This window comes from Rhinolophus ferrumequinum, chromosome 15 (genome assembly GCF_004115265.2).
Source record: "Rhinolophus ferrumequinum isolate MPI-CBG mRhiFer1 chromosome 15, mRhiFer1_v1.p, whole genome shotgun sequence".
Classification (NCBI taxonomy): domain Eukaryota; kingdom Metazoa; phylum Chordata; class Mammalia; order Chiroptera; family Rhinolophidae; genus Rhinolophus; species Rhinolophus ferrumequinum.
In genome coordinates this window covers 50,892,966-50,915,175 of record NC_046298.1, presented here as the reverse complement: position 1 = coordinate 50,915,175, position 22,210 = coordinate 50,892,966, and the positions used below count along the sequence as shown (strand labels likewise).

General features: G+C 50.5%; 3 protein-coding genes across 5 annotated transcripts in view; 2 read left to right on the top strand and 1 right to left on the bottom strand.

Annotated features, from left to right (window-relative positions):
- The window catches only part of LOC117034591 (zinc finger protein 324A), a 36,108-nt gene extending 23,694 nt beyond the window's left edge, over positions 1 to 12,414 (bottom strand). The window contains exons 1-3 of one of the 2 annotated variants that reach the window (XM_033127731.1): positions 11,960 to 12,414; positions 10,141 to 10,239; positions 327 to 472 (exon numbers count right to left, since the gene is read on the bottom strand). The gene's annotated coding sequence lies outside the window, so the exon portion shown is untranslated. The remainder of the gene's footprint in view (positions 1 to 326; positions 473 to 10,140; positions 10,240 to 11,959) is intronic. The other variant, XM_033127732.1, reaches the window with a different exon arrangement.
- LOC117034589 (zinc finger protein 304) lies at positions 1,807 to 8,045 on the top strand. Its single transcript, XM_033127728.1, has 3 exons — positions 1,807 to 2,522; positions 3,947 to 4,073; positions 5,816 to 8,045. The coding sequence occupies exons 1-3, from the start codon at positions 2,487 to 2,489 to the stop codon at positions 7,426 to 7,428; spliced, it is 1,776 nt and encodes a 591-aa protein (XP_032983619.1). The 5' UTR covers positions 1,807 to 2,486; the 3' UTR covers positions 7,429 to 8,045.
- A 289-nt stretch (positions 12,415 to 12,703) lies between the features above and the next one.
- On the top strand, positions 12,704 to 19,432 carry LOC117034571 (zinc finger protein 132). Of its 2 annotated transcripts, none has more exons than XM_033127661.1 (6): positions 12,704 to 13,215; positions 13,425 to 13,561; positions 14,227 to 14,342; positions 14,469 to 14,637; positions 16,269 to 17,135; positions 17,220 to 19,432. In XM_033127661.1, exons 1-6 carry the CDS (start codon positions 13,127 to 13,129, stop codon positions 18,161 to 18,163), a joined length of 2,322 nt encoding a protein of 773 aa, XP_032983552.1. In that variant the 5' UTR covers positions 12,704 to 13,126; the 3' UTR covers positions 18,164 to 19,432. The 2 variants fall into 2 exon arrangements, with proteins under 2 accessions (XP_032983552.1, XP_032983551.1); XM_033127660.1 differs by having other exon boundaries at positions 12,705 to 12,986; positions 13,101 to 13,215; positions 16,269 to 19,431.
- Positions 19,433 to 22,210: the final 2,778 nt, after the last annotated feature.

Here is a 22,210-nt window from a genome sequence, read left to right as displayed (position 1 = left end):
TTCAATCTCCTGAGCTTTCCGTCCACACCTGGGACTGCTTCAGACTCTGACAACAAAAGCCAGGTTGATTATCTCACCTTTGAGCCAGGGGTATGGTTGGGGAGGCAGGGTACATGAATTGGTCACTGCCTGTGAGTAGAGGGGTAGGATTCTCGGTGGTGACAACATCTGCCTCTGAGGATGTGGGGGAGGACAAAGGGGTGGCACTCTGTCTTATTGTGGTTCTAGACGCTTTGCTGCCTCAAGGCCTCCAGGGAGAGACTAAGGACTTTGCAGAAAGAAACTGTGACCTGGATTTCATAGTTACCTGTGTGCCCAGAGCTCACCTGAGGAACAAGAAGATGATCTCAGAGGTACAGTGGTCTGAGAAAATGAGGAAGCAGGTTCCTCATCCCAGGCATGTCTCAGCCACAAGCTTGAGATGAAGCTGTCTTTCTGTTCCTGGTCAGGAAAACCAGCTCAGCTGTAAAACCTGCAGGGGCAGGTCAGAACTGTGTGTCGATGGACAGTGGTGGGTGTAAGTCATAGATAATGGGGATACCAGAGCCCAGTAGGCAAGATCACTGCTTGTGAGACCTACAGGGGCTGAGCTTGTATCTACCACAGCCAAGGTCATTGCATGAGGAAATAAATTTGTCCTGCATCCTGTATTCTTCTGAGGTGTCTTCCTGATAGCCATCACCGCTCCAGCAGGAACCAAGAGGCTTCTGTTGTCCAGGCTGTGACCTAAGAAAATGTGACCTAAGAAAATGTGACCTTCATGGCTGTCCAATCTCACGGCCACTGAGGCACGGTCGGCCCAACCCAGGGATGGAGAAGGGAAGGAAGGCAGGAAATTTCAAGGTGGTTGCCAGATCGTGTGTCTGGAAGAGCCAGAGCTTCAGATTTCTTTGTGGAAATTTCTGCTTTTATAATTTTGACATCTGTTTTAAAATATCTAATAGCCATGTGAATTCAGTGTGGTAAGCAGAATCAGGGTTCCTCAATGATGTCCAGTATCTGCTAATATGTTACCTCACGTGGTGGACTTCACAGGTGTGATTAAGTTAAGGATCATGAGATGGGAAGTTTATTCAGGATTATCTGAGTGAGTCCAATGTAATCACATGAGCCTTTGAAAGTAAAGAAACACAACCCAAATTATAAAAAAAATTTTAGTTCTGGAGGTCAGAAGTCTGACACTTGTGTCAACTGCTCTAAAAATCAAGGTGTCAGTGTGTTCCCTTCAGAGGTTCTGGGGAAGAATCTGTTGTCTTGCCTATTCCAGACTCTAGAGGTTGCCAGGATCTCTTGGTTTGTGGCTCTTTCCATCTTCAAAACCAGCAATGGTGACTTTAGCCTTCCTCACATTGTATCACTTAGACTCTCTCTCTGTCTCCACTGCTTTCCTCTTCCAGTTTTAAGGACCCTTGTGATTCTATAGAGGCATCTCCAATTTCTCCTTCCGAGCAGTGTGTGTGAGCCTTGGTACGAGGATGATGATCAAGAGAGCCCTAATAGCTCTCATATATTTAGCACTACGTGCCTGGCCCTGTGCTATAAACTTTCATGTCACCACTCAGAAGCAAAGTTATATTTTCCAAATTTTCTCACTGGACTCTGAAGTAGAGCTGATTCTGAGTAAGCAGCTGTTTGGGGATCAGAAACCTCAGGAATGCTTGTCAAGGCACAGTGCTGGGGCTCACCTTAGTTTCAGATTCCGTAGGGGTGGCGGCAACAACTTACATTTCTAGCAAGTTCCCCAGTGATGCTGATGCTACTGACTCATTGACCACAGTTGGGGACCTATGAATTAGAAACATTTAATGTTACAGAGCAGTCTCCGTGAGGGAGACATTATCATTTCACATCCTTGGAGAAAAGTGGCCCCTTCAGAAGGACTGGTAGCCCCACGCCTAGAACACGGGTCGCTTGCTGGACGTCTCTGAAGGAGAAAATCCAGGAGCGGCCTCTTTAAGAAGAAGCTAAAACACGACTTTGCCATTCTTCATGTCTGGACTCCTTTACCCAGAGACCCTCGCGGAGCCGTTGGGGCCGAACTACATTGACCAGAAGGCTCCGGGGGATGGCGGCGGCCCCTGGAGCAATCACAGCCAGCCTACAAGAGCTATTTCCTGTGGTTCTAGTAGGTGGCTGCGGGACTTCTGGTAGCGCCCTTGCGGACGTTCTTTTTGCTCTTTACGGGTCGTTTTACGCCGCCCTTGGGGACCCTGACGCTGCGTCCTAGCCGCTTTTCAGGCGTCTTCTCGGGACCAGACAGAGAGCAGGATGGGACCGAACCCCTCGCATTCTACGAAATGACCTTCTGTAACGTGGTGTCCTCCGCACCCGCTCTGGATCCCCGCGGCCCCCGGAGACGGCGCCCTCGGACTCAGTGCGCGTTTATACCGTGGAGACTGAGTCCCCGAGTGTGACGGGCGGCGGGCGGGCACCTAGTCCAGTGCAGGTGTGGGGTTGGCCGACCCCACAGGTCTAGTCAGGGTCCAATGGCGGCAGCGGCGGCGCTGATGGACCAGGCGCGGGTGAGTGGCGCCCCGCGGCCCTCTCACTCGGACCCCTACCCACATGGCCCAGGACCCCAGATAGAGGGGAGAGGGATGTCCCTGGACTCTTCTCCTCCACCCCGTCCTGTGCTCCTGGAGACCCTAGAGTCACCCCAAGCCCAAGGTTCTGAGTCCTGGCCAGGGGTTAGGTGGAAAGGTTCATTTTTGGAGTCCAGTGGAATAAGGTGTGGAAAGCTGTTTCAGGCATAGGGACCCGAATGTGCAAATGTTTGGAAGCCAGGCTGAGCTGGGAGTGTTCAGGGAACAGCAGGTCTCCCTTGTGACTGGTGGAGTCAGGCTTGGAATGTGAGAGGGGTGGGAGCCCTGGAAGGTTTGGAACAGAGGAGGGAGGTGATTTGACTCAGGTGTTCAAAGATTTCCTCTGGCTGCAGAATGGAAAACAGACGGAGGAGAAAGAGTTATGGTGGCTGCTGGGCTAGAGCTGTGACTGGAGTTGGGAGGAGTTGGATTTTGGATCTTTTAACTTAAGCCAACCAGATTTTATGATGTGGAGGGTGAGAGAGAGAAGCAGAGGAGGTAGGGGCATCCCCCTGGATTTTGGCCTCAGCAACGAGAAAGCAGAAGAGGATGAACTGAGATGGAGAAGTTGGTGGGTGGAGCAGGCTTCAGGGAATATCATGGGTTTTGACCATGTTAAGGCTGAGATGCCCCAGGGACTCCTGAGCATTGAATGGGTGCTGAACGTGGTCTAAGTTGTACAGAGGGGTTGGGCTTGGAGATAACCAGTTGGCAGTAGCCAGCCTGTGACCTGAGGTGGAATTCTGGTTCAGATTTAAGAGGGGGCATCTTTGGGTCATGGTAATGGATGCCCTACAGGACAGCTGAGGACTGGGTGGCTGGCCTGGGTACCTGGGCAGCGGTGCTGGGTGTCACAAAGTCAGATGCAGGGAAGAGCAGCTACGAGGGAAGGTGTGTGTGGGAGAGGAGGCCCCCGGAGACGGCGCCCTCGGACTCAGTCACCACAAGGTGACCAAAGTCCCTGGGGTGGAGGTTGAAGCATATTGGAGGTAGAGATAGGATGACAGTGGGACTGGTGTTGGTGCTTATTCAGCCCCAGTGGGACTGGGCCTCTTATGGGCTCACCAGCTTTTCTTGATCCTCACAGCTTAGATAGCATCTACCGCTCACCTGCCTGCTGTTTGAAGGACACCGTGATCAATGGAATATGAGGAGACAGTGACACTCATGGCACTGGAGCTTGGGGAGGAGGGTGACCTACGAGTGTGTTAGGGGCGTTGTTTGGGGATCCGAGACTGCCCACAAGAGGTGGAGAGAGTGGGTTTACGGGCACAGGTTTGGATGGGTTCACCTCTGTGTGTTTATTTTGTTGTTCATTTTTCTGCCTTTTGGTCTGGTTGACTTAGCTGTCTTCAACATGGCAGGGCTGGGGAACCTTTGAGGACGTGGCTGTGTTCTTCTCTCAGGAGGAGTGGGAGCTCCTGGATGAGGCTCAAAGATGCTTGTACCACAATGTGATGCTGGAGAACTTGGCACTTGTGGCCTCGCTGGGTAAGGCCCTCCTACCCACCCAGACTCCTGTTCTAGGCTCTGCCCTTCCTCTTCTCCCAGGAGTAGCTGTCTTCCCACAGCTGAGCACAGACATTGCTTTCTCCCCTGGACTGTCTACTGTGTGTGCAGAGCTGGGCCAGAGGAGCCCCAATTACCTGCTTCTGAAGTCTTCCCCAGCTGGGAGCCTTAGTCTGGCTGGCTGAGTCTGTCCAAATTGGTGGGACCTCTGTGCCCAGTTTCTGCACCCCCCCCAATTATTATTATTATTATTATTATTGGGGAAGGGAAACAGGACTTTATTGGGGAACAGTGTATACTTCCGGGACTTTTTCCAAGTCAAGTTGTTGTCCTTTCAGTCTTAGTTGTGGAGGGCACAGCTCTGCTCCAGGTCCAGTGCCGTTGTTAGTTGCAGGGAGCGCAACCCACCATTCCTTGCAGGAGTCAAACCAGCAACCTTGTGGTTGCGAGGATGCGCTCTAACTAAGTGAGCCATCTGGGAGCTCAGCTCAAGGTGCCGTGTTCAATCTTAGTTGCGGGGGGCGGAGCCCACCATCCCTTGAGGGAGTCGAGGAGTCGAACTGGCAACCTTGTGGTTGAGAGCCTGTGCTCCAACCAACTGAGCCACCTGGCCACTTGGGAGCTGAGCAGCAGCTCATTGACTTCATTCTAGTTGTGGAGGGCGCAGCTTACTGGCCCATGTGGGAATCGAACCAGCAGCCTTGTTGCCCAGAGCTTGCACCCTAACCAACTGAGCCACCTGTCCACCCTAACTGCCCCCTTTTTCTGTCAGACATTTCCAGGAGCCTGGCTGTGCCATGGACTGCAGACACTGACCATTGGGCTGTTCCTGTGAGACACTCTTCAGAAGCTTATTTTTTAATATTTTTTTCTTCCCAGTTGGAAAAATGGCACGAGCTTCCTTTGGTCTGTCACAGAGTGGGTTGCCCTGAGCTGGGCCAGCCACTTACCCACCCTGTCCTTCTCCTAGGACTTGCATCTTCCAAGTCCTGTGTGGTTGCCCACTTGGAACAGAGCAAAGAGCCCTGGGTGCCCAATAGGGTGGACATGTCTCCAGCCACTGCAAGAGAGGCCAGGAGGGGGCCTGGCTCTCGTGAGTGGGAGCTGGGGGCAGAGGTGACATCGGGGCTGGGCTCCCATTGTACTTGGCATTTGCCCTGTGTCCACTAGTGTTTGTTGCTGGGGCCAGTAGGCACACCTTGGACACTACGTTCTTGTTATTTCTACTTTGTCCCTGGGTCCTGGATGACAGATGACCCCATTGCTCTGATCTCCACATGTCCCCCATTTTCCTCCTCCAGTCCCTTTGTAGGGCCACTTGACTACAGCCAATGTATCAGGAATGTGCATCTATCTTCATAGACTTGAGCACCAGATGTCCAGTTGCAGCTGGATTTCCTGGGCTTGTGCACACCGCTCTTTGTCCCCCTTACCTGTCAGAAATTTCCTGGGGCTTGCCTGTACTGGGTCCTGCTAAGAGCTGAGGAATGAGTTGGAGTCCCTGCCTCTGCTGCCAGCCTGAACCCCAACCCTGCATTGTCACATGTGCTGAGGCCTTGCCTTCTGTGGCCTTCCTGAGCCCCATCCTGCACTGCTGGCTATACTTCACCCTGACTTCATCCTACAGACTCATTTCTGAATGTGTTAGACACACATCTGTGAAGGGGCTTCCCCCTCTCAACAAATGTAGGACATACACATCACCAGCATTTCTCTGCTTTCAGGTTGTTGGTGTGGAGCAGAGGAAACCCGTCCTGAGCAGGGTGTTTCCATACAAGGAATGCTCCAGTTCAGGACTCCTGAGGCAGGTCTTTCCACCCAGAAGGTCAATCCCTGTGACGTGTGTGGCCTGGTCTTGAAAGGCATATTGCATATAGCTGAGCACCAGGGAACACACCCTAGGCACAAACCATACAAGTTTGAGGTGTGCGGGAAAGGCTTCCTACTCAGTGCAAACTCTTGCCAGCACCAGAAGCACAGTGGGGAGAAACCCGTCACATGCAAGGAGTGTGGTAAGGACATCATGGACAGCCACTATCTCCTCCAGCACCAGGGCTCCCACAGTGAGGGGGAGCCACGCAGGAGCCCGGGACACGGGGAATCCCCCCGACCCAGCCCCCGTCACCAGCAGCAGGGGATCCATGCTGTACAGAAGCCCCTCAAGTGTGGCGGCTGCGGAAAGGCCTTCCTGAAGGCCCTCGTGCTCCTTGACCACCTGCTAACTCACTCCACAGGGACACCCTTCAGCTGCCCAGTAGATCAAAATGCCCCCACAGAGAATGCGACCCTTGTTCATCACCGAAAAGTTCACACTGGAGAAGTACCACACGTGTACAAGGCTTGTGGGAAGGCCTTCAGCCACCCATCTAAGCTGAGGATGCACCAGAAGGTTCATGCTGGAAAAACACATCACAGTTGCAGTGAGTGTGGGAAGGCCTTCACCCGCAAACACTCACTGGTCCAGCATCAGAGAGTCCACACTGGAGAGCGGCCATATGAGTGTGCACAGTGCGGGAAGGCCTTCACTCGCAGCTTCCATGTGGTTCGGCACCAGAAAGTGCACAACACAGACCGGCCTTATGAGTGTAGACAGTGCCGGCGAGTCTTCAGCTGTATCTCCAACTTTGTTGAGCATCAGAAAATCCACACTGGGGAACGGCCTTACGAGTGCAGTGAGTGTGGGAAAGCCTTCATTAACAGCTCTCATCTGGTCCGGCACCAGAAAGTGCACAACACAGAGAGGCCTTTTGCATGTAGTAAATGTGGGAAAGCCTTCCGACAGACCTCCAAGCTTATTCTGCATCAGAGGAGTCACACCGGAGAAAGGCCTTATAAGTGTAGCCAGTGTGGGAAAGCCTTTAGCTGTCCCTCCAACCTCATCCCACACCAGCGAATTCACACTGGAGAAAAGCCTTATGAGTGCTCCGAATGTGGGAAAGCCTTCAGTCAAAGCTCTGCCCTCATTCAGCACCAGAAGGTTCACACCAGAGAAAGGCCCTACGAATGCAGTGAGTGCGGGAAAGCCTTCAGCTACAGCTCGAACCTTGTTAAGCACCGCAAAGTCCACACTGGAAAAAGGCCTTATGAGTGCAGCCAGTGTGGGAAGGCCTTCAGCGAAAGCGCCATCCTCAATCAGCACCAGAGAGTTCACACTGGAGAAAAGCCTTACAAGTGCAACAAATGCGGAAAAGCTTTCCGCTACAGCTCAAACCTCTCTAAGCATCAGAAGGGTCACACTGGAAAAGAGCCTTTGGAGTGCAGAGGACACAGGAATGCCTTCAGCCAGAGCTCCAGCCTCACTCAGCACCAGAGGGGACACAACAAAGAAAGGCCTTAGAAGTATGGCAAATGTGGAAAACCATGAGCTTGGGCTTTCTCCTTGTTTACCATAAAAGGACTTGCTCCTGAGAAAACTGTGAAAGGAATCTCTGTGAGGAAGCCATCAGCCAAAAATGGAAACTTGCACATCTCCACACCCCTACTGGGAGATTGCCATGAGTGCCAGATATGTGGGAAGCTTTACTTCCAAGTATGTGGGGGCTATACTGCACTTTCTAATCTGTCCAGGTTGTTTGCCAGATAATGTCACTGCCAGATGCCATCTCACCTCTACCAGCTGGCAGGTCCCCACAGCATGTGCCTGTCATCTCAGCATACTCAGGGAAGGCAGACCTTGTGCTCTGATTCCCTGGAAGGAGCCGTGACTGATGGGAACCCTTTGGTGTGGCCTCATTTCCACCTCCCTTCTGTCCCCAGTAGGTCAGGCTTTCTCTTGGCCTAGTTGCAGCAGGATCTGGACTGGAGTCTGAGGACTTCTTGACTAGGTTTCCCTTCTTTGTAGGCATGGTTGAATCTATAGATGATGCCTACAGTAGGTCTGTCCAGCCTCCAAATCCCCCAGCCCTGGAACAGCCTGCCTTGAGTGTGACAATAAAGGCCTTATTGTTGAAGCCATCTTTAATCCTGGGGCTCCATTCTTGTGGGCGAGACTGAGAATCGACCTGGGCTTTAACAGAGCAAAAACGGGGAAGGGCTTTTGTAGGGGGCCCAACTTTGACAGCAGGACGTCAAGGAATAGCTTAACCTAATTTGCCTTGTGGCGCAAGGCCTCCTGGGACAGACTGAAGGTCTCTGGGCTAAGTTTTGTGTCTGGAAGCCAGGACTACCTGTTGAGCCCAAAGCTTTTTGGAAATTGGGTATTTGATGTGGCAATTTCTAGTACTTTCTGGGCAGGAGTCCCTTATTCTTGGGAATGTCCCACATTGCCCAGTACTATCAAGGGGCCCAGTACTGTCAAGTTGCAGCTGGATTTCCTGGGCTTGTGCACACCGCTCTTTGTCCCCCTTTCCTGTCAGAAATTTCTGACTGGCTCCTGGGACCTGCCCATGAGTAAGGACCCTGGAGTTCAGAATCTGTAGGTAGGTGTAAGATCTACAGGGCCAGGTGGGACCATATGTGGGTGCAGAAACAGTGGCTCTAACATCAGGGAACTGGAGATTGTGGCAAATGGAAGAGGTATGGTCAGGGCGTGCCTGGGCCACATCACAGCCACTCACAGGAGCTGTTTGTGCTCGAGTCCACATTTAATGACATCACATGAGTAGCCTGAAATCACCCATAGTGGAATTTATACCACAAAAATTAGCAAGCAATAGCTCTGCAATAAAATCTCAAAACAAAACCCTGGAAAAACCTGATTTGCAGTGTGCACAATTTGCTGATAGTGACTTTGGCCACAGAAGAGACTCAGCTCTGCAGGTCTTGGGAAGTCCTGCACACTCTCATCTTGTCCTCTGGAACAAGTGTGGGTGCCCCTTTAGAACAGGCACGGCCAGCAGTATGCTGCTCACTTCCCGAGTGAAGAATCCAATAGAGGACTCCTACAGTCTCCCTGGGCTGTTCATTGCAAGGCCATCACTGCACAGGTAGGAACAAGGGACTGAGAAGCGACCCAGTAGTCCAGGATTGTTGTGGCCCTGCGAGTATTCCAGGTGAGTGTGGTGACTCTTCACCACATGCTGGTTTTTGCTGCCACTGAGGCAGGGCTGTCCTTGGGTATGGGGGTTAGAGATACTGGAATCAACATAGGGTTGTTTCCCATTTTCTGGTTTTCCTAGAGGAGTGAGAGAGCCATATTTTTATGTGGAGCCTTTTGATTGTATAAATATTGAGAACAATTTCCCAAAAACTTTTATGCAAAGTTTAAAGGTACATATGCTGCACATGTGTTCCTGGGCCAACATTTGTGACTCTCAGAAAATAAGCAAACCAGGCCTCCAGACATGAAGACTGTGGGCCCACAGAGTTTACTCCAGAGCATGTAGCATGGGCAGTGGCACTGCAGCCACCACACTCAGGGTGACTCTCTTCCCCCATTCTCTGAAGCAGACCACATAAGGGATAGCATCCCAGGCAGGCTTGTGGTCAGCCAAGTATGTGGCAAGTTGGCCTCAGCTCTCCCCAGCATCCCTAGGTGTGAGGGCACCCTTTGACTCAGTCTGTCCCTTCTGGGTATAATAATTGTCTTCTATTAACATGAAGGTTTTGAGATCAGAATTAAAGTCCAAGTGAAACTTGGGGCCTCAGGGTAGACATGGATATTCAGAAGCATAGCTCCTTGTACCTGTGTGGCTATGGCTGCCTGCAGTGCATGGGTGGTGTCTTGAACCTGCCTTCTGCTCTCCCCACCAGGGCTCTGTACACACCGCCAGCTTATCGGAATCTTAGTATTTCCATGGTTATGCCAGAGCTTACCAAAGGAGCAGGTTTAAAGAACTATTTAAAGTATCAGCTCAGCACATGTTAAGGAGAGGACATGCCAATGGTGGAGGACCTAGCCATAGAGGGGAGAAGGAGAAAGGCTGAGAGGCAGAGGACAGAGAGGGGTCAGCTAGGGAACAGGAATCAGGGGGTAGTAGGATGAAGTGTTAGAAGGGGTCAGAAAGACAGAAAAGAGGCATGGCTACTCACTTTGATACTAAGGGAACAGAGGTCATAGATCAGGTACCAGATCAGAGACCAGGCCCTCCCACACCGGCCTTGCACTCACCAGGACTGTTCTTCTGTGGGCCTCTCTGGTCACGGACTGATTCGAGCTGCCATGTCCACCAGCCAGGACTCCTTGCAGTATTCAAGTTGGGTGACCACACTGTGGGGGGTGGAGGAAGTAATTCTTAAAGGGGATCAAGTGGTTTGTGAGAAGTCAGCCCCAGGATAGGGTGATTCACCCCATGACAGACCAAGGTGGGTAAGGATCACGTATGCCTCTGGGAGAACTGAACCTCACAAAATGAACAGCCAGGGAAGATCTCACTGGAAAAGCTCAGTGGCCCCACAATCAATGGTCATGTCAGTGCCCATGATGCCATATAGGGGCTGACAAGGGGTAGCTGGCAGAAAATTTCTGCTGGACTGAAGAAGTGTGATAGAGGGGACAGAAAAGCCACAGACCCTGTCTGGGTCACCTGGCCAGAAAAATCACTGAGCTGGATGTGATCTGCTACTTGGGTTATGATACTTTGGACCCTGGACCTGGTTGTCAAGAACCCAAGGCAAAAGGTGTTGGAGTTGTTTATATAGCAGTCTCGGAAAAGAGGTAGCAAGGAGGTGGGCCAGCTCCAGGGCCAACAGCACCTCCCACAGGAGCACGGCAGCCTGACCTGGTGGGGGCAGAATCACGTCACAGTAGGAGCCGCACTGGACTTCACTAATGAGCTCCCCTTTTTCTGAAAGAGGAATATGACCTTGTCCTGGAAGGTCACTGGTCCCTACAACACTAGGTCGTGGAGCAGATAGATGTGATCTAAGCACTGGGCACGGGACCTGGGACCCCAGTCTCTGTCCTACCAGCCACCTTCCATTATGTCTCCCAAACCCTGACCTCTGAGGTATCTATCTGAGAGCATCGGCCCTCTTCCTGCATGTGCACTTTCCCAAGATCTACTGGTCTTGGGACAGTGCTTCTCTTTTCTGCACCCACCTCTTCCACCCTTAGACTGGACACTCCACACTCACCTCATGGAACATCTGTAATCACAGCCTACGACTCGCCTTCCAAAATCGCATTCTCAGCCCCTTCTCTGGTCCCAACCACCAGTGCACTGAAACCTCGACACCCGGTAGCCAAACTGGAACTCCCTGTGTGTTCACCGGCACATGTGTCACCTCCACTCAGAGGTCTCCAGTCAATTCAGACTCTATACATACATAATCCAACTGCTAATGTTCCCCAAAACATTCTCCTCCTGCCAACCTCCATCTTCATTCTTCCTAAACATGTGGGATGGCCCTTCATCCCTCAATTACATTCACTCCCCAAGTACAGCAGGAAACCCCATCGACTCCATCTGAAAATCGATCCGGAATCTGGTAATTTCTCTCACTTCTCCTGCTACTACTATTCCAGACAGGCCACCATTATAACCGTCCTGAAGAATATTGCAGCAGCATCCTCATGAATCTCCGTATTCTCAGCCCCTCAGCAACCCCTCTCCCACCAGTGTAGTGTGTTCACTCACTATCCATTGGGATACTTGCAAAATCCTACCCTAGATCATGGCCATCCTTCTTCTATTCAAAATTTTCTACTCAGCCCGCCAACAGAGGCAGGACTCCTCTCCTCTCCCGCTTGGCTCCCTGCAGTGGGGACACGAGGACTTTTCCAAACGCTCTCGGTCTCACGGCGAGCCATTTGATTGCACGTGCAAATCTGCCTGTATCCCCTACATCTTACCATACTGGATTCTGAAATGGAGACCCCACCTGTGAACGCTCCACGGTCCTGAACGCCGAGGCCTGAGACTCAGTGGGGAACTTAGGACACGGGGGTTGGAGTCCAGGTGGGTGGGGGCCAGGTGACACTTCCTCACCTGTCTGTGCCTAGTCGATCAGCTCACTGGTCACGTTCGCAGTCCAGCCATATGCTGGATCCTGACGGGAGACTGTTGTGCCTCCGTCTCCCGCTCGGTAAAGCGCACACCACGCTGAGGACACGTACGAGCTTTGGCGGAGACCCTGGCGGACACCCCAGGCTGGTGCGGCCAGAGGGCCCGGGGCCGCCCCGCTACGGCTCGCGACACGAGGGCTCGCGGAGGCCCGATAATCGCTGGGTTACGGGGGCGTACAGGGAACAGAGGCGGGACTTCCAGACTCTCGCGCCTTCTCCGCTCCCGGGAAGCCTCTCGGGCGCCGCCCACAGCCCGGCAATGTGGTGCGTCAGCCATGAGCGGACATAATAGGGAGACGCCAAACAACGGTCCGACACTGGAAATCCCACTCCCGCCAGCGAGGCAGTTTCCAAAACACCCACCCCCTAGGCTATCATTGAACAGAGTACGTGCGGTCCCCCTAGAAATGCCCCTCTTCTGAGCTCTCGTTGGTCAGCACTGTTGCAACGCACGGTGAGGGGCTTTCTGGGTAATGTAGTTCGTGTATCGTGAGCAGAGATGCGCGGTGTCTCCTTGTTGGTCACCTAGGCAACGTTCCAGCCGCGATTGACTCAAGGAAAGTATCACAGTCCGCTGCGGGCCTTGAGCCAATCAGGCTCCGAGTGGGAGCGTTTCCGTGGGGGAAGCAGCGGACCAGACGGGACTTCCGCCGTCGCCATTGCTGTCTTCTTTTTTCTGCTGGTGGGTCGCTGCACAGGCGGCCGCTGGAACCCAAGCAGAAGGAAGCAGGGAAGTTCCGGGACCTTCGCCGCACCTTTGCACGCGCTTTCACTCGCAGCTAATGGTTCATCCTTCCTGAGTCTCGGTTTTCCCGGATGTGGAACAGACGCTTTGTGTCTTAGCCTTGAGTGCGACTGTCAGCCTGCGGCCGCCCAGCCCAGTGGTGTGTGGGGTTCGGATGAGCCCGCAGGTTCCGGCCAGGCCGGCGTAGCTGATGGACTCGCCGCAGGTGGGTGGAGGTGCCTCAGACCCTCACCCGCGGGATCTCCGGTTTAGGAACTGGTTGTGTTCTGGACCTCCGCCTATACATGAATCCGGGGCCTTGATGATTACTTTCCCTTAGCATCCTGAGTCCAGGCCAGAGGTTATATGGTGGAGTTCACGTTTCTGGAATCCCATGGGAAAAGATCTGGAAGAGTGTCCAGGCACAAGGACCAGCATGTGCAAATTGCTTGGAGGTGAGTATGAGTTTAAAGAGGGTGGACTAGATTTCCTTATGTGGGGCACAGAGATATCAGGGTTGACGCTGATGGGTTTTTCAGATGTGGAAGTTGGTGTGAGGAGATTTCACAGGGAAGATAAAGCGTTGAGTTTTGACCATATTGTATTTGAGATGTCCCAGAGACTGCCAAATTGAGGCAATAAGTGTGCTTTATGACATGTCCAGGCTGGAGACATCCAAGAAGTGGAGGCTTGGGTGTGGACACTGTGTGCAGCTGTGGCTTGGGTTCAGGATGGTGACCAAGCCTCTGAGCAGAGAGTACACCTGGAATTTTTACAAAATGAAGAATGGAAGCAACAGCGGTAGGATGACAGTGGGGCCTGAGATTTGATTGGTTTACCTTTCTACAGCTCATCAGGTTTTTGGGGCCTGGGGATTTTGTCCATCTGGTGGAGTAGCAGGGACAGAAAGAGTCCCCAAGCCAAGGGTGGGGGCCCGTGGATCTGGGATTTGTGTATTAGGAAGAGGGAGGACAGCTCTGACTGGGCAAGGGACAATATGTACAAGGGCAGAGGTGGAAGAGAGCCAGGGGTGTTTAAGACATACTCACGGTTCCAGGGAGCTGAATGTTGGAACAGCTGGGCAAGGAGGGGAGGCATTAACTATAGGGGTGATGACTGTCTCTAGCAGTGGGGATGGTGGGAATCCGGGGCAGGTCAAGTTCAGTATTGGATCCTGGTTGTCTTTCTCAGGTATGCCATGTGCATAGTGGGGTGTGGGGACTCTAGGGAGATGCCTGTGGTGTGGTCAAGGGGTGGGGGTGGGTGGAAATAGGAGGATGGTATGGTCCAAAGCGTAATGTGTACAAGGTTAGGGAATGTGAACTAATGGGCCATCATGCTAGAGGCTTAAGGGAGAAAGGATAGCCCCCATTTTCTCATATCTGGAAATTGGTCAGTGAGGGGAGGGGGGCTGGATGCCAGTCCAGAGCTCACACTGCATGCCCACCTGCCTTTTGTTCCTCCAGGTTGGATTGGCCTGGAAACAGTTACCAGTGGGACTACAAGGGAAGAGGGATACCAACGGTGCCAGGACCTCTTACCTCCTCTGAAGTGGGGGCCTGAGAAGGAGGATCAGGTGCAGGTAGGGAAGGGGAGGATGGACTGAGGGGTTACAAGGAGATGCCAGTGGTAAATGTGGCTGAACTCTGAGTCACAGGTCAAGGGCCTGGACGAGTCCATTTGACTATTTTGTTTCTTTGTTTTTCAGCTCATCTATTGGCACCCTGACTCAGCTGTCCCATCATTGCAGAGCCCGGTGACCTTTGAGGATGTGGCCGTGTACTTCTCCAAGGAGGAGTGGGGCCTCCTTGATGTAACCCAGAGGCACCTGTACCATGATGTGATGCTGGAGAACTTTGAGCTCATGACCTCTCTTGGTAAGGTCCTTATGCCCTGCTCCACTGTGGTAACCAACTTCTGCCCAGGCTTTTTCCCATAGAAAGTTCTGTTTGTCCCAAAGCCAGACCATAGATGCTGCTTCTTTCCTAGGTTTCCTGTTGTGGGTGCTGTGGTTGCTGGGACCAGGCATTGTCTCTGAGCAGCCTCATGAGCAGCCTCAATCCTAATAGTTGATGCCCAGGGGCGTTGTGGGAGCAGAGGTTCGGATTCAGGCATCTCCAGTTGGCCTAATGGATCCCACTGAGCTTGACCCAGTGTGGGGCCATACCCAGGTCCTGCCCCTCCCCCATGAGACTTTTTTAAAAACAGCTTTATTGAGATACACCATAAAGTTCACCGTTTTAAAGTGTATGTTTTATCTACACTATCAGAGGAAAAATGAAAAAGAATAACCTGAAATTAAAGCAAACCAAATTTTATCATTGTAATACCTGTAAACTGAAAAATCTTAAAAAACAAAAATAAGTGTATGTTTGGACAGTTGTATAAATATCAAAATGTAATTTTAGAACATTTTTATCACATGAAGGGAAATTTTGTACCCATCAGCAGTCATTCCCCATCCTCCCTCATCCCTTTCCCCCCAGTGACGGGCAGCCTCCTTTTTGATTACATATAGATTTGCTTATTCTGGACATTTCATATAAGTGGATTTACACAATATATGTTTTTCTGTGACTGGCTTTCACTTAGCATAGTGTTTTTGAGGTTCATCCATGTTCTAGCTCATACCAGTACTTCATTCCTTTTTATGGCTGAAAAATATTCCATGCTATGGAAATACTATAGTTTGTTTAAGCATTCATCAGTTGATGGGCATTTGGCTTGTTTCCACTTTTTGGCTATTATTAAAAATGCTGCTATGAACATTCACATGCAAGTTTTTTAATTTTTATTTATTTATTTATTTTATTTTTTAAATTTATTGGGGTGACAATTGTTAGTAAAATTACATAGATTTCAGGTGTGCAATTCTGTATCACATCATCTATAAATTACATTGTGTGTTCACCACCCAGAGTCAGTTCTCCTTCCATCACCATATATTTGATCCCCCTTACCCTCATCTCCCACCCCCCAACCCCCACATGCAAGTTTTTGTGTGGCTATATTTTCATTTCTCTTGGGTGGGTACATAGGAGTGCAATTGCCAAACTGTTTTCCAAACTGGCAGCACCATTTTACATTCCCACTGCAGACTGTGAACATTCCAATTTCCTACTGCAACAACACTTATTATTGTCTTTTTTTCTTACAGTCACCCTAGTGGGTGTGAAGTGGTAACTCACTTGGGTTTGGATTTGCATTTTTCTAATCACTAATGATGTTGAACATTTTTTCATATGTTTATTAGCCAGCTGTGTATCTTTTTTTTGAGGAATGTTCATTCAAGTCCTTTGCCCCATAGCAGTCCTTGCCTCCAGTGAGGTCTGTTCTGTGGTTTGGCTGTGCGCTGTTCTGCACAGCGGGCCCTTCATTCTTATTCTGGCCCCCTTGGTCTGTCAGTAATCCCTTGGAGCCATTCCTATATGTCAGTTACACATTTCTAATGAAGTCACCTTTCCATCAAATGGGACACTCCATTAACTATAAATTTCTCTGCTTTCAGGTTGTTGGCATGGAATGGAACATGAGGAGGCCTGTTCCAAGCAGAATGCTTCTGTAGAAGGGGTGTCACAGGTCAGGATCCCCAGTGCACATTCTTTTACCCAGAAGACTGATATCTGTGACACATGTGGCCCATTCCTAAAAGACATTTTGCACCAAGATGGGCAGCAAGGAGCACATCCTGAGGAGACCCCCTACACGTGTGGAAGAGAATCTGGGTTTAGTGCAAGCCTTCCCCAGTACCAGACAGAGCACAGTAGAGACAACCCCTTCAGACAGAACAAGGACGGAGATCCGTTTGTGAAGAGTACTGTAGTCTGTCTGTCAGAGAAGCCCTTCACTTGCAGGCAAGGTAGTAAGGATGTCTCAGACAGCCATGACCTCCTCTGGCACTCAGCCATCGACAGCGGTGGGAAGCCACATAGAAGCACAGAGTGCAGGGGGGCCTTCCCACACAGTTCCCATCCTGTGCAGCTCCTCAAGTGCAGTGACTGTGGCACAGACTTCCAGAAGAGCTCCACCCTCCTAAACCACCCGAAAATGCACTCTGAAGAGATACTGTTTAGATGTCCAATAATTGGAAATTCCTTAGAGGCGAAATCAACCCTTGATAATTACCAAAAGTTTCACACTGGAGAAGCATCTCATGTGTGTAAGGAATTTGGGAAGGCCTTTAGTCACCCATCTAAACTGAGGAAGCACAAGAAATTTCACAGTGGAGTAAAATACTATGAGTGTAGCAACTGGGGGAAAACTTTCAGTCACAAAATCACACTTGTTCATCATCAGAGAGTTCACACAGGAGAAAGGCTTTACGAGTGCAGTGAGTGTGGGAAAACCTTCAATAACAGGTCACACCTCACTCGACATGAGAAAGTTCACACTGGAGAAAGGCCTTTTCAGTGCAGCAAATGTGGAAGAGCCTTCAGCCAAAGCTCCAATTTCCTTCGACATCAGAAAGTTCACACCAAAGTAACACCATATGAATGCACTCAATGTGGTAAAGCCTTCAGCCGCAGCTCTGCTCTCATTCAGCACTGGAGAATTCACACTGGGGAACGGCCTTTTGAATGCAGCGAATGTGGGAAATCCTTCAGCAATAGCTCCACCCTCATACAGCACCAGAAAGTTCACACTGGAGAACGACCTTTTGAATGTAGTGAGTGTGGGAGAGACTTCAGCCAAAGCTCCCACCTCTTGCGACATCAGAAAGTTCACACTGGAGAACGGCCTTTTGTGTGCAGTGAATGTGGGAAATCCTTCAGCAATGGCACCACCCTCATTCAGCACCAGAAAGTTCACACTGGACAAAAGCCTTACGAGTGCAGTGAGTGTGGGAAAGCCTTCAGCCGCAGCTCCAGCCTAATTCAACATTGGAGGATTCATACCGGAGAAAGGCCTTATGACTGCAGTGAGTGTGGAAAATCCTTTGCTCACAGTTCCAGTCTCATTGAGCACTGGAGAATTCACACAAGGGAAAGGCCTTATGAGTGCAATGAATGTGGGAAATTCTTTAGCCAAAACTCCATTCTCATTAAACACCAAAAGGTTCACACTGGAGAAAGGCCTTATGAGTGCAGTGAGTGTGGGAAATTCTTTAGCCGAAAGTCCAGCCTCATTTATCACTGGAGAATTCACACTGGAGAAAGGCCTTATGAGTGCAGTGAGTGCGGAAGAGCCTTCAGCAATAACTCTCACCTGGTTCGTCATCAGAGAGTTCACACACAAGAAAGGCCTTACAAGTGCAGCCAGTGTGGGAAAGCTTTTAGTGAAAGGTCCACCCTTGTGCGACACCAGATAGTTCACACCAGAGAAAGGACTTATGAGTGTGGCCACTGTGGGAAAATCTTCAGCCGCCTCTGCAACCTTGCTCAGCATAAAAGGATTCATATCTGAGTGGAGCCTTATGGAAATAGCATTGTGAGAAACTATCTTCAGCCAAGTCAAGACTTCATGCCCCAGAATTCCCATAGAGAAATTACCTGCATGTATCACTGGTGTGAAAACGCCTTTCTGAGCAGCCCAGGAACCTGGGCAGAGTTGTCTCCCTGTCGGAGCATAAGCCTTTTTCCAGACTGCCTGGATCCAAATATTTGTAGCCGTTATCTGCATATGCATGGAGAAGGCTCTCTGTGCCTTCCTTCCCGTTTCCTGGAGGGAATCAGGATTGTCCTGGCCCCATTAGAATGGCTTCATTCCCATTGCCTCTGAGAGGGTTAGGGAATGAACTGAACCCATACTGGTTGAAGGCCCCTGAGGGATGTTCAGTTTGGTCTTCTTGGGAAGATGCATGTTCCTCATGGATGGATGGTATTAAATTGAAAACGTTCCCAATAGTTCCAGTGTTGTTATTCTGGTGTTAACATTCACAACTGTCACCAATTTGTTTTATTTTAGAAAACTGACATTGTGTCCTGTCACTGTGAAGACTTAAGTTCTTTATGTACCAGAGTCACAAAGAATTAGTTGGCTTCCTTACATGATGTTATAGACTGGATGCTTGCATGGCCCCAAATTCATATGTCAAAAGTCCCAACCCCATATGTGACAGTAATACGAGGTTCAGGTGAGGTCTTGCGGGTGGAGACTGTGATGGGATTAGTGTCCTTATAAGAAACGAAGAGATCCCAGAGCATCCTTTCTCCCCACCATGTGAGGAGAGCAAAAAAAACAAAAACAAAAAACGGCCATCTACAAGCCAGGAAGAGAGTTCTCATCAAGGAACCGGGATTGAAATTGGCTAACACCTAGATCCTGAACTTCCAGCCTCTAAAACTGAGAAATCTCTGTTGTTTAAGCTGCCCAGTCTGTGTTATTTTGTTTTGGCAGCTGGAACAGACTGAGACTCTCACTAAGAGATGAAGAAGGTCCCTCTCACGGGCTTCTACAAAGCAAAAATGGTGCTGGCAGTCTTATAAGACCAGGTATCAAACTGAGGATGTTCAGACGTTCAGTCCTGCTCTCTTTAATTACCATGGAGACATGCATGTTTGTTCATAACTGTCACTAAATTTTTCGTTGACTGTGAGAAAACAAATTGACACTGCCCTGCTGACATGGGGTCCAAATATGTCACACACCACAGTGAAATAAGCACTTTGCCTCTGTGGATTAACTTTTTTTTTTTTTTTTTTAAGATTTTATTGGGGAAGCGGAACAGTATGTATTTCCAGGACTTTTCTTTGGGGAACTGTGTTTTTTTCCCAGGACCCATCAGCTCCATCCAAGTGAAGTTGTCCTTTCAATCTTAGTTGTGGAGGGTGCAGCTCAGCTCCAAGTCCAGTCGCCAACTTGACTTGGATGGAGTTGTTAGTTGCAGGGGGCGCAGCCCACCATTCCTTGTGGGAGTCGAACCGGAAACCTTGTAGTTGAGAGCACATGCTCCAACCAATTGAGCCATCCAGCTGCCCGGGAGCTCAGTTCAAGGTGCCGTGTTCAATCTTAGTTGCAGGGGGCACAGCAGCCCACCAACCCTTGTGGGAGTTGAACCGGCAACCTTGTGATTGAGAGCACACGTCCAGCTGCAGTTCATCATCATTCTAGTTGCGGAGGGCGCAGCTCACTGGCCCATGTGGGAATCGAACCGGCAACCCTGTTGCCCAGAGCTCGCGCTCTCACCAACTGAGCCACCCGTCACCCTGTAGATGAACTTTAAAAGGCAGGAAACATGCTGTCACTAGCCCCCAGTATCACTGAAGCCTTGGGCCTTGGTATGTTTATGTTGCTAAGTCTTCAAAAAACATAAATGTATCTCTTGATTTCATGTCCATGAGGACAAACCATAAGCAGAGGGTTGATGTCTGGCCTGACGTCAAGGCATGGAGGACAGAGAGAGGGAGAAAGTAACTCTAAATGGGACAATGAGTGAGAAGCCTCATGAAGAGGGGATATCATAGCATAGTGGTTGAAAGGGTGTTACCAGGAGATTCAGAAAGGATGGGAGGGCACAAAACACTGTCCAGGAGCCAGGAACTTCTGGTGGATTCCAGAGGAGAGCCACCACTGGCTGGAGCGAGGACAGTCTCGGGGCAACCAAGACAGCACCTGCAACCTTGGGCTGGCTGCTGGCGTTGGCTTGCCATGGGAGGTTTGGGCTAACGTGATGGAATGAGTGAGTCCAGCCCAAACTGGTACCCTGAGCAGGTCAAAGGGTCAGAGCCACCAGGCTTTGTTCCAGCTGTCCCAGCATCCCCAGGGAAATTTTACCCTCCCTCTGCTCCCCAACACATCAGCTGTGTACAGACCCCCAGCAGGAGACCAGAAGACCGGTTCAGGGCAAGTGTAGAGGATCTCACCCACATGCTGAGAGCCATCCTGAGATCTAGCCAAGGCCACCCATACAGGGCATGGAGGGGGTGAGCTGTAATGCCCAATATCTACAGACCCCCATTTGCTTGGAGATCTGAGTGCTGACTCTAAGTCTGCCCACACACAGAGCCCTATGTTGGAGGCAGTTATCACTGCCAGGGAGGAGGGCCCGAGCAGACCTGGAGGTAGGCATTAAACTTCACGGTGCTGGAGGGAAACAGCAGACTGGCTGAAGACCCAATTGCAAGCGTTCCTGCGGTTCCACTCTGTGTGGTCAGCGCCCTGCCTGCCTTCAGGAGGGTGAACGAGGAACCACCCCAATTAAAGGAGGCAGCAGTGGTTTCCAGCCCCAAAACGTGGCACTGGCTGAGCACTGTGGCCCAGAGCCCTTCAAGTCCAGGGTCGCCAGTTCTCTAATCACACCTCCCACTGACATTCTCTTGACAGGAAGCAGTTTCAGGACCAGGGACATAGCTACAGCCAAACATACCAATTTTGCTGAACTGACATTTACTTTTTAGAAAAAAGAGTTTCCAACATTTTTAAAAATCAAAAGGCCCCATGAACCAGATGCCAATCCACATGTTGATTCAGCCACCTGTCCCTTGAGCCCGGGGACAGTGGCAGCAAAAACAGTCAACGCCATGGTGTGCAGACACCAGGAAGCATGGCCACGCCCCAGGGCCACAGGATCTTCTTTCTCAGTCCCAGGGTGATAGCCATGAGGTAAACAAGCCCAGGAAGATGAGCAGAATCCAGAAGACCTGTAAGTTATCTTGCCTCTTTAGAATCAGCTCTGACCTATACCGTGTTTCCCAAAAAATAAGAAAAAAATAAAATAAGCCCTAATGCGTCTTTTGGAGCAAGAATTAATGTAAGACCTGGTCTTATTTTCAGGGAAATATAGTAGGGCTTATTTTATATTACGAGCATCCTGAAAAATCATGCTAGGGCTTATTTTCTGATTAGGTCTTATTTTCGGGGAAACACGGTAGCACAGCAGACTCCCCAGTCCTTATCACTTCATTCAGTGTTTCTGTGCCCCGTTGCTTTCCAACAGGCCCCTGTGGGTCTTACGTTCAGTCCAGAACTTACCTCCATGTTCCAGATTTCAGAACATAGCTTCTGAGCTGACTTTGACCAATGCTGGAGGTTGAGGAACATCCCCTGGGAACAAGGGACCCAGCTCACATTGTCCCTAGACACATGGAGGATCTTATACCAACTCTCCCATTCTTAGGGGTGAGGTTGGTACCAGAAATAAACCTGACATCCAGGGTACACGATTCACCCACAGAGCCCTTCAGTCTCTCCCTGGAAGTCTCAGACACCAATGCAAATTAGGCCCACCTTGACTGGGGCTGTTCTCTGCCATCCTGCTGTTCCCACTGAGGCAGACAAAAGTTAGGGACTCCCACAGAACACTTTCCCTCTATTCAGGAGCCCACGTTTTTCTCTATCCCCTCACATAGGGATCAGAACCCCCAGTGTTAAAGGTGGCTTAAATGACAAAGCCTTTATTGCTGTGCATCCCAGAGCAGTGTGAGACAGTTCCTGGGTTGGAGAAATACACAACAGGTACCAAGTGTAGCATCAACATGTCCTTGAAAATAGTTAACCTTCCCTGGAAGCCCC

Coding starts and splice junctions, on each gene's coding strand:
- LOC117034571 (XM_033127660.1), top strand. CDS start 13,127: ATGGTGGAGTTCACGTTTCTGGAATCCCATGGGAAAAGATCTGGAAGA. Junction 14,343..14,468: donor AGAAGGAGGATCAGGTGCAG/GTAGGGAAGGGG, acceptor TTTGTTTTTCAG/CTCATCTATTGGCACCCTGA. Junction 14,638..16,268: donor TGAGCTCATGACCTCTCTTG/GTAAGGTCCTTA, acceptor CTCTGCTTTCAG/GTTGTTGGCATGGAATGGAA.
- LOC117034589 (XM_033127728.1), top strand. CDS start 2,487: ATGGCGGCAGCGGCGGCGCTGATGGACCAGGCGCGG. Junction 2,523..3,946: donor CGCTGATGGACCAGGCGCGG/GTGAGTGGCGCC, acceptor TCAACATGGCAG/GGCTGGGGAACCTTTGAGGA. Junction 4,074..5,815: donor GGCACTTGTGGCCTCGCTGG/GTAAGGCCCTCC, acceptor CTCTGCTTTCAG/GTTGTTGGTGTGGAGCAGAG.